We start from the raw sequence: 13,599 nt of genomic DNA on the forward strand, positions 1-13,599 counted from the left end.
AGTATTAAGCCGACACCTGCCGAGAAAAGAGGATATTCTAGCTGTTCATTCTAATTTGATTCACTAAAGTGCGAGCGTTTCCTATCGTAATTCAGGAGGTGTAGCGGCAACTTCACTCTCATAAGCTGGGCTTATAAATTACAAATTGATTTTAACGCATTATGATACCTCAAAACAGCTTCACATTCACCTGATGTAACAAGCATTGCTGTATTTTAAAACGTGTTCTGCTTACGGTATGCGCATTTTTAATCTTTATTTGCCATCAACTTATAACAGAGCAGTCATGAAAAGTACTGCATGTCCTCAATAACCAACTCAAAACGCCATTGCCATCAGCGAAGCAAAACACAACACTCATTTCTTATTTTTTCAGCATGACCGTTTATTAATAAAACCTTTTTTTTTTTTTGGCATCGCTCGCGGCATAAGGCAAACTGCACGCCCGCAATGACTGACTAGCATTCGCGGTTACAGGTCATAAATATGTGCCATGCGCTTCCAGGTGACGTCGCGCAGTGCACATCCTCTTCAGCTCACGTCGCGATGTAGCACATGACAGCTAGTGGCACACGGCTTGCAGGCGGCAGTCTATTTCGACTGGGCTGGACTCCTTGCGAGCCGAGTTCTCTGATCACTCGATCTTTTGTGTTAAATCCTTCGCCTAGATAATTTGAGGCCGGCTGACTGCAGCGCCACTTGCAGCACAATAACGAACTGCTCGAAGCGTGGCAAAAAAAAAAAAAACATGATGGAAGGCGCCATTAATAGTTGCATGAGTTGATCATAGATGGCGTCTCTGTTTGCCAAATTCTAATCTTTAAAACCAACCGATACGTCAGGTTAAAGCCAACCGATACGTCAGGATATAGATGCGTAGTTTCATAATTCAATTCAGTAAAGAACTCGGGCACGGCGGAAGCTGCTTAGTCAAAGTGCTCCAGTTCGTCATCGAGTGACTTGTTCTCCTGAAGGGCGACGAAGGAGATCTCGCCACCGATGCTCTTGTGCGCCCGAAGGTGGATGTACTGGTCGGCGCCGATGTGGACCTGCGGGTCGTGCATAAAATGTATCGTACATGAAAAAACAGACCTTATTTTGTGATGCTCAGCACATAAGAGTAACTATCCTTTCATTTGCGTACTGAAAGTCGCAGCGTGAGTTTCGTTGCAACAACGTTGAATAATCTCGGCACAAAACTAAATCGGTTTTGTTTCCAGCTTTTTCAAGGCACTTTCTGGCACCTAACGGAAGCCTTAAAAGTTACAGCTGCAACAAGCGAAGTAGTGTTCCCACATTGTCGCATTATAAAAGTTCGCACTGAGCGCAATAAACGCGAGGAATCCGCCTGTAGAAGCATATAAATGTTGGACAGTGTCAGGGATATTCACTGAAACTGCGTCGCGTGTTATTGTTCGAGCTTGTCGAAAGCCACTGAGAACAGCCAGCTCTTTAAAGACTAGGCCTATAGTGATGGAACTGGCAGTATGTTCCTGGTGCTATGTCGGAGATCTGCTGAAGGGATATTATATGTCGTAGACGAGTTGTATGTGGCGAGCTCTTGCGTTTCTTTTCTTGTTCCTTTAACGGTGCTAAAAAGGAGATGCCTTACGTAACGCAATCCATGTTGTCGAACCTCAGTGACTTTTCGGGTCTTTTAAGTTTAAATAACGTAATATACAGTACGACAGCTTTCGAAGCGCGATTATGGTATTGGCGCCTAAATAAACATTTTTGTGAGCTAATAATTTGATTCCTTGAAGTTTTGAGAGAAGTGCACTGAACGTGAGTACGCAGAATAATATTTTCACGTTGTATTGTCACGTTATTGACTTGACGCCAATATTTAGCGTACCTTGATGAAATAGTTGACTCCGTTCACGACCTGTGTCCTGTAGTTGACGGGGGTGAAGTCCACAGTGCACTGACCAAGCTTGCCCTCCACATCCGGACGAATCTGTGGATCACGCAAATTAATTATATCTTTGTCGTCTTAACACATCTACTACCCACTCCGTGATCGAAGGTGTCTTTAAATGTACAGCGAAACTGCTTGTAAGACCAACGCTTCACATTCCAGACACTCCGCCGATGCGCACAAGACTCCTTGTCGTATTTTATCTCAGTCGCTATATTTAACACATTGCGATGTTGACCGAGAAGATTAGAGCTCTCAGGGGGTGTAAAGTATCTGTGTAAGCTACGCAATTTTTGAGCTGGCAATCTGAAGTGGTAACAGCGAACTTCACTTAGCGCTGAACAAATGTTTTCGTTGACTGTTTTTCCTATCCCTTTATTTTTAAGTATAAGGCTTGTGTTGTTCTTACGGTTCTCCGTAAGTTAGGCAGGTCCTTCGGTTAACTAGCTTTACCATTATTTCAGACGTACTACTGAGGCCGTTTAAAGCTTGTTTGAGAACACTGTTGCTTCTGTATCATTTCGCTGACAATGTCGCGTAATTTGTGCCAAAGTTTTTAATAGTTTTGGAAAAAAATTCTGTCAAAGTTCCTTCAGTTAATATAAGAAACAGTGCGGTGCCTCGCGCTGGTAGGCTTATATGCATGTCTATAAAACGGGGCAAATACGGTCGGAAGAAGGCATTTTAGAAATGCTGGTGCCTGTCCGCCACGTTGAAACGTTTAGCACGAAGTTATTTACAATCCTGGCGAACTTCTTGAAGTGTAACATGCGTAAGCAGGGATCTCAACAGAAGCCAGTTTTGTTTTTTATTGAAACAAATTTCATGAGCTGAAGGCTTAGTTGCTATGTGAGCAATCTTTCTGCCTCTTATCCAGCCGTTCCTATAGGCGTATCAGCTTTGCTGCCTCCAAATGTAAGGTCGAAAGCAGAATTTGAAGTCATCTGTTCAAAGTAGATAGTCATAAAGAAAGCTTAACTATACAAGGAATAAAAATGTAATCCGTACTAGCACCTCTTCAATAGATGAGGCGTTGGCCTTACCTTGCTACAGCCTGCATTGCAAATGATATATCGCTTCACACTAGACTAGTTGGCTTGAAAATGTCCTCGTGTGTGTCCAAGCTCTAGCAGCCCAAGAATATTTAGCAATAACACGGTTATGCTACCTGTAGATGACGCAACCTGTCAAGTCTATAAAACGACGAGCCCAAAAGAAAAAGAAAACGAAAACAATTTCCTCATGACCAATCGTCCAGTCTAGATTAAGAAAATTATTAATTTAATGACTTCAGATAAAAGCACACAACTACATAATATCTTCAAACTGTCTCGCAAGAGCAAGAAGCAGTTCACATTGCTACGGCCCCCGAGATCCGTAGACTTTAGCTTATAGTTAAAGTTGAGCGTGTGACGGAAACCTGTCTGGCCGGGAGCGTACATTTGAAAAAATAAGGGACGCCGACCAGTGAAAAAAGGTTCGTTCTTGACGTTTCGGCTTCCACACGGAAGCCTTGTTCACGCCGACCAGTGAAAAAAGGTTCGTTCTTGACGTTTCGGCTTCCACACGGAAGCCTTGTTCACAATGAATTCGTTCATTCATTGTGAACAAGGCTTCCGTGTGGAAGCCGAAACGTCAAGAACGAACCTTTTTTCACTGACGAATTCATTGTGAACAAGGCTTCCGTGTGGAAGCCGAAACGTCAAGAACGAACCTTTTTTCACTGGTCGGCGTCTCTTATTTTTCAAATAGCTTATAGTTAAGAGCTAATTACTTAATTTATATAATAAGCGAAAAAAAGTAAAGCAGACGAGTGATACCTTCTCGCAGATCTCCTGCACGGTGGCATCGGCCTGCTTGAGTTCCTCCGACAGTCCGCCGACTTTTGTCGCTGCCATGTCTCCTCGGTGAGTTGCGGGCGTGAACGTTGGCACTGATACAAGGCTCGCCTCGGTTCGGGCAGTGCTGCGGCGACACCCACTGCTCCGGCTTTTTAAGCTCCCGCGAAGACGGGAGGCGGGCCGGGGGTCGCACACGATGACCTCCGCCCCGCGGGCACCTGACTTCGGACGGCGTAATCTCACCGCCATTGTTTGTGTAGCGCAGCTTCTGCCTCGACCGCTCACGTCACCGATAGCGTGGCTGGAGGCGGCAGACTCAAAGCGTGGCACGTGGCCGTTAGTAACGCTTCCCGCCGATAAACGGGGATGCCACAGCTGGTGACTGGAAAGACGGTGACGTAACGGACGTTAGTGAAACGGAGGTAGTGGTCTGATGCAATGCGCGAACATCTGATGTATGCTGTCCGTATATGCACATGCTATGCATATATGGACATGCATATGCATATATGCATATACGTGTATGCTATATTAATATAGGTGTCTGACGCAGTGCGCGAACGTCTGATGTATGGTGTCCATATATGCTATGCATATACTGACATGCTTATGCATATATGCATATACGTGTATGCTATATTAATATAGGTGTCTGACGCAATGCGCGAACGTCTGATGTATGGTGTCCGTATATGCATATGCTATGCATATACTGACATGCTTATGCATATGCATACACGTGTATGCTGTACTCATATAAGTGTTTGTATTTGTCGTTTGCGCTTACAGAGAAGACGTGAACAGGTGGATTAAAAGTAGATATTTTTTTTCATACGACCTGCTTGGCTTGCACATTCGTTAAAAAGAAAATGTTGCGGACATCGATGAAACACAATAATTTTACTTTAGCGTTAAATGTCTGATGTGGTTTGTTTTCTCCACCTTTGACACGCGTTAAATTTCAAGGAGTCGGTAAGTGCTCTTCAGCACCCCACTTACATTTGCCGCTTGGGGGAGGGGAGGGGGGGGGGGTCACATTTCATCAAAGAACTACCGAGTTAATTCACCCCATAATTTCGCTGCTTTCTCGCAAGCACGGCAAGGGATTAGTTCAATTCCGCCATATTTATAGCGCTACAGACGGAGAGAAGCAAGAAAAACACAACACAAATCTGTGTATTTCTTGCGTCTTCCCGTTTGCTGCACTGTAGGTACGCTGACCCCACACCAGCTCGGCCAATAAGTTGTGCTGTCGAACTGCACTTCAGAGGCTTGCACGATGAGACATTTTTTGCGTTCCTGGATGGTTTGAGCAATGCTTAGCCCTAAAATAGGCGCCTCCTTTTAATCTCATGAAATTCTTTAAAATGCTAGTATAATGTATTATATTGAAGCTGTTATTTCAGTTCCCATATTATTTTTCTTTCCTGACTTGGTTGCATGGGGGTACGCCTAATCACAGTAGGGCTTTAAGCTTTCTCGCATTGATTTTTCTGTGGGAACTTCAGCTACGAAGTCAGCAGTGCTTCTTTTTGCTTGTATGTTTCAGTTTGTCTGTTTTTCGCGGCACCTTCTTTGGCGTTTGCTTCGCGCAGCGCATCCGCGAAACATGCACTCGCAAAGAACTCTTATTTTAATTAGAAACAAACCCTGCTGACAATATCTCCAACCGCAAGCACTGAACACGTGTGGCACCAACGTCACGTGAGTGTAAATGGCACGTGGCTTTTGTTGTTCCAAACTCGTGCTCCGGTGCGCGTACCTGTAGGCGAAGAGTGATTCACACAATGAGCAAAGCGACTGCCAGCTTCCTTCTGCAATGGGTCACTCGCAAAATTAGGCTCTGATAGGGAAATCGCAGATATAGCCACACGTGAGTTTGCGCTGCTCCCTTCCTGTCTGTGTTTATAACCGATATCGGCCGACGTGATCACACCACGCGCGGACCTGGACAAACTTTCCGCTGCTGGCACATCAGCATTCCTTCTGGAAAAGGTGTGCTCAACACGCGATTGGCAATCACGTGTTTTTCCAGCTCGTGATTGGTGGCGGTACGCCGTGGATGGATGGAAACAAGCGGATTCAAAGGTTGACGTGTTGCTCACAAGCACCTCTGAGTTACGTTTCGGAAAGCCAACTTTCGCATACAGCCCTCATATCTGTTTGCTAACAACGTTTGAGCTTGTGGCAGATCAACTCTAGAGCGTCGTTTGGTGACACATGTCCCCCTTATCCGCAAATGAGACGCATATGCGCTGAGAGAGCCTGGTCTGTCCTTATCATAAGCGCGCGCTTTCACGTTATTTTGCCCACTATTAGTACGTAAGCACTAATGCGATAGGTACCAACCCTGAGCAAAATCGTCTGTTGTCATTGTTGTCTTCTACGTGGCACAAATCCGGTGGTTATGACCCTGGTACGGATTGATTTCGCGCTGTATAGGAACGTTGTAAACACTGTTATTTTTACCCCAACAACTTTCGAAGCGTGCGCTTTTGAGTGTTCTTGCCACGACGTGTACACAGAGCGTCATTATGTGTTACCAGTTGACGATTGCATCTGAATAAAACATTAGCCACTTACTCAGCGAGACTTGAAACTGGGAGAGATTGTGTTCTGTTCACAAGCGAAGTTCTGTACCACGTTGTGTTTTGGTTTTGTACATTTTTTGGTATATCCCTCCTGCATTCTGTCACGTAATCCTAGACGTCACACCGCCTGTGCATGCACAGAGTCCCTCAAGTGAAAACTTTATGTTCCTCATATTCGCGTCGTTCACTGCTCTTTTTCATCCAATTTATACTTTCGCGTTTGTTTCTTGCCTGATAGAACCTGGTGTGGCCCGTGCATTCCCTCGAAACTCCAAGGGCACTAAAACTGGCTAGATTCTGACGAGCAGTTTATTTAATTCGGGCCTTCTTGCCTCCACAGTCGTCACTGCAAGCACGCTGGCTCTACAGTGGCGAGCGCGGCGCGGCACAGGCATCGAACAGGCAACACAAGCAGAAGCAAAGAAGCACGGCGCGGAAGTGGGTTCTACACGGTGTAAATGACATTGCATCTGTAACAGACCCTATTTTAACCTCGCCAATGATGAAAGCTTTGCCCAGACGAAGACCAGTCCTCTTGTCGAAACGTTGGCAAGCTCCCTGAGGCTTTCCCCTCCCTTGTCTACTTCGGGATTGTCCAGAACCCCCTGCCTATCCTCTCTCTACCAGAGGACATATGAGGTGAGGCAGCACGATGTAGCAACACAAAAGGCTGCAGTAAAATTTCATGTTTCTCTGCAGAAGGATTCAGCGCCAACCGCTCGCACGTTGGAAGCCCTGTAATGGACATCTTTCGATTTCAATTTATTTCGGACATAAATACACGATGTGAAATATGCCCAAGAGGCAAGGCAGAAGGAGACTCCTGTGTCTCCTGACGGGGCCTTCGTACACATCTGACAGCCGGCACAGAATCACTAAAAGTATATGTTGGACACAATGAAAATTACAAAGGTAACTTACTCAGGTATGCGCACAAGAATGAACAGATATGAAGACACTGAAACAGAATTATTTGTGAAGAAGGTTATACAGTTACTAACAGTGTTCGTAACAATCATTACTCAAGTATTTCACAAAGCAACAATACATCAGTTTCAGTCACGAAATTTAAACCACGGGGGAAATTAGTGGGTACTTCAATGGGACATCAGGAGAAAGCTATTATACGTTTGAAGGAAGCAGAAGTGGCTTTATTTTTTTTTAAAACGAGGCATAGTTACGTTTTCTTTGGCGAGTGAAACTAAGAAGTATGGACATGCATTACACAGCGCAATTATTTGATTATGTATAGTTTTAGTACCATATTTTGTTCTTGGTTTTAACCCCGTCAATGAAATAGTGCGCAAGTTGTATGCTACACCTCTGTTTAAGTGTGTGTTTGAAAAGGCTTCATAATAATGTTTAATTTCGCGGAAAATCAGTGTGGCTAAGCAAAAATTATAGAGCTGTGGAAATGGTACCATGTTAAACTTATCGTAGAGGGAGTTTGTTGATGAGGATTGATGAGATGATATCATTTTTAAGGCTCTTTCTTGTAACGAAGAAAGACGCTCAGAGTCTACCTTGTTGCACGTTCTCCAGACTTGACGGCAGTATGTCTGGTGAGAGTGGATAAATGTGAAATGCAATTGTTTCCTAATACGTAACGATAGCCGCTTACAACAAACTAACAACCACTCGCCGATTTGCTTGCAGACAGCCAGGTTTGGATAATTTTTTCGACGGAAATCTTGGGTTTGGTCCCGTCACGATTCTTGTCTCGGTAATAGTGCCTAATTTATGCTTTTTTAATTTATAATAATTTAATTATAATTTCATCTGCTTACTGTTTGCTCCTAGACGATTGATTGAATACCGTGCAGTGTCCGTTGAGCCCATAGCGAAAGAATAGCGAAGGGATAAGGAGGCAAAGAGATCCATCACTCTGAGTCTGCCAACGCTTTCTCCCGCCCACTCCGAAACATGACATTCTCGACATAAACAGCTCTTACACGTCTCTGCAGACCGGGAAGCAACGACTGCTCGTCGTCTTCTAGCTAAGCACTGTTTCTTCACCGACATCACCTGCTCAGAGAAGGTAGTCGGTTAATTGGGCTATTCAAATGCATGTAGGACATTGGCACGAAACCGCGAATGGGTGTCACGAAAAAGTGTGTTTTGGCTTCCGCGACGACTGAACCGCAGTTCCATTACTGCCATCAACACGCATACCACGTGATGCCCCGCCCTCGCGCACAACGCAGCGTCACAAGTGACCCTGCGATAGCATAACAGTGAAGTTCTATAGAAGTTAACCTCCACTTCCGTTTTTGTCTGCCGGCTTTCTCATTTGAGTTACTGTTTTAATGAGGGTAGCAATTTATTCTACAACAACTGCTCTAAGTTCTACCATTTGCACGCTATTTCTGGTACATAAATTGTTCAGGACGATCAAAATACCAAGATAGACTTTAACTTACTTTTGACCATACAGAATTGCTACATTAAGTCATCAAAAAAAAAGTCAGTATTGCATTTGTAGAAAATAACATTCGCCGAAAAAAACCGGAAGTAGCATCCTGAAATAAAAACCGAAAAAAGTCCGCCGAATTTTCTAAACATAAAAACCGAAAGTACAGCCCATTATTATCTTAATTTATTTATTTTTATTGATGGAATACTTCAGATCATGAGATGGGTCCAATCAGGAGGGGCAAAAAATACATAAAAAGAAACGCGGCAAATTACATCGCAGAAAATTGACATGAGTAATAGGACAGACTAAATAACAAGAAAAAACAATTCAGCAACTATCAATAAGCAATTTTGTCAATGGAATCGATGCTGTTTACAACCTCATGCGGGAGATCATTCCATTGAGTTATTGTGCGAGGAAAAAATGAGTATTTGAAAGCACTGATTCTAACGCTGTACGGTGTTAGGGATTCCATGTGACGATGCCGTGTTAGTCGCATTGTGATCGGCTTAAGAAATAAATCAGGGCTCATGGAGTTTGTTATTTTTGAGTGAGAAAAGAAATTTCAATCCTTGAATTTTTCTTCGTGTTTGCAATGTCGGTGTGTTGTGTTGTGCCATAAGAGTGGTTGGAGAGTCAGTAGAACGATATTTAATAAAGATGAATAATACAGATTTACGCTAGATCATTTCCAGTGTCTCATATGATAGTCGTTCATGTGCTAGTCGTTCCGGTTCGCTCAGTTGGTAGAGCGTTTGTCCTGGTGAGGCGGTGGCTGTATAGATTTCCTTTGTAACCATATGGCCGCACTTAGATGGATGCTAACTAGTGATTACTGTCTTATTACAAAGCTTGTAGGGCGGCACTATAGCTCACCTCATTAGTCTCGCCGCCGTCTGCTCACTTCCAAAAGTGAGAAGCAGGACTTGGCCGAATCGTCCGAGTTTTATGTACGTCGGAATAAGGCTTTATTCAGGTAGCCAGTAGTACGTGTGACACTTGGTAGTAGTAGTCCGTCTCACATAGTTGCAAAGTTACTTCGCTTATCAGGTAATACGCAGATGTAAGGTACTTCGCCGCCGTGTTAATTATTACGCCTGTTCGATCTCCAGCAAACTATTCGAAATTCGTATCTCAAGAGACAGGGCAATTACTTCAAACCCCGCCGGCATTGCGCTGAATACTTTTCCTATTCGAGTGAACTTAGCCACTCCAGTGTGGCGTCAAAATCAGGAAAACAGAAATAAATAAAAACGGTATTTGGACATAAACACTCTCATTTGTAGTCTCTGTGCTGTGAAAGCGGAGCTCCCTTGAACTCAGCCCTTAGTGCTCTTTCTTTCATTGGAAGAAACTGGCTTTTATCAAAGAATGTGCAAATGGAAACTTATATCTGTGCGGCGAAGTGAGTGGTCACTGCACTGTTGGATTTTGGAGTTGCATATAATTCCCCGCTCTGCCAATGGCGCATCTAAATTTAAAGTCATGGTGCTTGCTTGTGGCATAATAATAGTAATAATTGGATTTTTGGAGAAAGGAAATGGCGCAGTATCTGTCTCATATATCTTTGGACACCTGAACCGCGCCGTAAGGGAAGGGATAAAGGAGGGAGTGAAAGAAGAAAGGAAGAGATAGGTGCCGTAGTGGAGGGCTCCGGAATAGTTTAGACCACCTGGGGATCTTTAACGTGCACTGACATCGCACAGCACACGGGCGCCTTAGCGTTTTTCCTCCATAAAAACGCAGCCGCCGCGGTCGGGTTCGAACCCGGGAACTCCGGATCAGTAGTCGAGCGCCCTAACCACTGAGCCACCGCGGCGGGTGCTTGTGGCATCGCAAAAACGATGTTCATGACATTCACAATCAATGCTTTGGGCGCGTATTTCCTTTAATTTCGAGACTTATTGAAAAGTACAAGATCTCCTAGCGAGTAAAGCCGTATGGAAAGATTCAGACCTAAATTCCACTGCAATCGATCTCGACCGATTGAGCCGTTCCCTTTCATACTGCGAGCTCTGCTACTTGAGGATAATGTGCTTTGTCTTGTCAGCTGAGATAAGTGGCTTATAGCGGCCCTCGATTCTTCTCTTGATGAGGGGGCGTGCACGAATGAGATTCCTTCTTTCGATGACCCCCGAGTGCTGCAGAATGTGCGAAATTTCTATCGCCTCAGCCCCCTCTTGTCGCAATGCTCTTGTTCTCGTAATCTCACCGTCTTCTGGGCAGCTGATAAGTCTACAAATCTGACAATGGCTAAAGAATGCCGATCATGCTTTCTGATCATTGTTTTTGCCAGCTGCTTAAAATAGTCTACCCCTGTCTCAGAGCTCTGAATGGGGCTTAGTAAGCAGTCAATGTTTGGCCATTTTTAATCATAGCTCAAAGGGGTGCGCAGGGACAAGTTAACCAAAATTTATCGTGTAGTTGACATGAACGGCCAGGTTCTGACTTTCTGTAGTTATGTGTCGAATATGCGTGTAATTTATTACCATGCTTAGTTACAGCTGTTTGGAAGCTCTGACTATATTGGTGTTCTTAGCGAAGCGAAAATGTAGAGCGGCTGGCACGCTTGTTCAATCAAGCCTTAGTTATAACGAACAAAAAGAAACGCTTGGAACGCAATGCTATGTGTGTATAAATCAGCTTCAATGCAGTCTGTACGTGATCTTTGCGTTCATGAATGGTCGCAAGTACGTTGGCAATTCACACACATATACTAGAGGCTGTGCGTGAGCGCGCAATTTGAAAATAGGTTAGGCGCTAAGTATCCATTAAACATAGCACTGAATTTCTTTTCTTAGGCCTTCATATTCTTACCAGATGTTTTGACAAAATAATTATTTTCAGCGCTGTCAAGATACTGCTGTACAGACGCAGTCCGAGGTTTCGAGACTCGCTAAGACCAGGGCATGGTAAATTTGACAGGAAATTCTTTTCTAAATTAAGGCATGCGCTACGAGTGCGGCGGGTCACCGAAAATAGTACAGCCGTAAAAGGCGCGCATGATCAGTGCAATTCCGTCATTATTTTTTTTTCTCCGCGGAAAAATACGTGGTATAGCATATATAAAGGGAAAGTGTCAAAACAGACGGCTTAGAAGCTCGAAATTAAATTTGTTGTTGGGAAAAGGAAATGGCGCAGTATATCTCTCACATATCGGCGGACACCTGAACAGCGCTGTAAGGGAAGGGATAAAGGAGGGAGTGAAAGAATAAAGGAAGAAAGAGGTGCCGTAGTGGAGGGCTCCGGAATAATTTCGACCACCTGGGGATCTTTAACGTGCACTGATATCGCACAGCATACGGGCGCCTTTGCGTTTCGCCTCCATCGAAACGCACAGTACTTGTTTCATTGTACTACGAGCATTAGATAGCTGAGGAATAGTGCTCAGAAAGCGACAAGACACAAAAGCACAACAGGCCACCCCACTCCCTTGGTAAGAAAACAACAACAAAAACAAGAAAATAATGAATGCATTACATGCCTAGCTCCTGGACATCAGAAACTACCGCCATATGTTGTGCAGGCAGTAGCGAACACCTTATACTCAAGGGATATATTTTAAACTTGTTACTTTCAGAAAAAATACAGGTTCAAGAGATTTCACGCGAACACGGTGATCATGATGGCCGATTCTTCCCCATCGCTGTCAAATTTTACCTATTGAATGCTTGCAGCGTTGAAACCAACTATTTCTGACGGCCGTGGAAAATCAATTGGGTGTACCAAACATTCGAAATTCCCGCGGTAATGTTGAGTGTTCAGCACCACGCGGCATGTGGTGGCAAGCCTGGGCTTGTTTTGCTTTATGCGTATCGCTGACTTCCCTGTTAGGACTCGCGCTGCTAGTGAGCAAGAGATAATTAGATCACTGCAGGTGCAGCGGTCATTTATCTAACGGGAAGCAGCTAGGAAAGGTGCCATTATAGATAGAGTAGCGAGAAAAGAGCGTGGAAACACACACGGACACGCATTCACCTAAACACACAAACACACGTGCGCACACACAACCGATTCAATGCCGCCTAACAATGAACTCGGTCCCAGGAGATTCATTCCGCTTTTGGCGTGCGGGTACACCATTTGTGAAAGCAGCTAAACCAACATCAGATATTCAAAAGGACACGAGTTTCAGTAGCAGCTCATGCTCGTGCATATGATGACGCGGTAGACTTATGCATGTGACATCACTGAAGCTCACAATCACAAAGTGAACAGGGAAGGGAAAACCTCAGGGTGCTTGACAACGTTTCGACAAGTCATCTTGTCGACGTACGCACCCTGAGGTCTTGAAAAAAAAATGAAAATTGGTTTTTGGGGAAAGGAAAAGGCGCATTATCTGTGTAACATTTCGGCGGACACCTGAACCGCGCCGTAAGAGAAGGGATAAAGGAGGGTGCCATAGGAAGAGAGAGGTGACGTAGTGGAGGGCTCCGGAATGATTTCGACCACCTGGGGATCTTTAACGTGCACTGAAATCGCACAGCACACGGGCGCCTTAGCATTTCGCCTCCATCGAGACGCGGCCGCCGCGGTCGGTTTAGAACCCGGGTACTCCGGATCAGTAGCTGAGTGCCCTAACCACTGAGCCACCGCGGCGGGTGTGGTTTTCGTTCCCTTGTTCAGTTTGTGATTATCAAGAACCATATGACCAATCTCTGTCTATATCACTGAAGCTCGTTAGGATGCATCAGGCGCGTAAGGAGATGATTTACGATGAAAAATCGCAGGGCACTACCAAAGCAGAGGAATTTTTCTGTCAAGCGCGACATCATTGTAATAGCGACCAGATCATTGCGTGCTTGACGGGTTCATGAAGAAAGGCCTCCGGCA

The 13,599-nt window shown here is 44.6% G+C and overlaps 1 protein-coding gene across 1 annotated transcript; it reads right to left on the minus strand.

Annotated features, from left to right (window-relative positions):
- Positions 1 to 360: 360 nt before the first annotated feature.
- LOC144098714 (cystatin-A2-like) lies at positions 361 to 3,899 on the minus strand. Its single transcript, XM_077631544.1, has 3 exons — positions 3,739 to 3,899; positions 1,856 to 1,957; positions 361 to 1,049 (listed from the first exon to the last, which is right to left on the minus strand). Exons 1-3 carry the CDS (start codon positions 3,814 to 3,816, stop codon positions 927 to 929), a joined length of 303 nt encoding a protein of 100 aa, XP_077487670.1. The 5' UTR covers positions 3,817 to 3,899; the 3' UTR covers positions 361 to 926.
- Positions 3,900 to 13,599: the final 9,700 nt, after the last annotated feature.

Source organism: Amblyomma americanum, chromosome 7, assembly GCF_052857255.1.
Source record: "Amblyomma americanum isolate KBUSLIRL-KWMA chromosome 7, ASM5285725v1, whole genome shotgun sequence".
NCBI lineage: Eukaryota > Metazoa > Arthropoda > Arachnida > Ixodida > Ixodidae > Amblyomma > Amblyomma americanum.

Excerpts from the sequence above, each read along its gene's own strand:
- LOC144098714 (XM_077631544.1), bottom strand. The coding sequence starts at position 3,816 with ATGGCAGCGACAAAAGTCGGCGGACTGTCGGAGGAACTCAAGCAGGCC. Across the intron at positions 1,958-3,738 it reads TGCAGGAGATCTGCGAGAAG|ATTCGTCCGGATGTGGAGGG; the intron begins GTATCACTCGTC and ends CGTGATCCACAG. Across the intron at positions 1,050-1,855 it reads GAGTCAACTATTTCATCAAG|GTCCACATCGGCGCCGACCA; the intron begins GTACGCTAAATA and ends CACGACCCGCAG.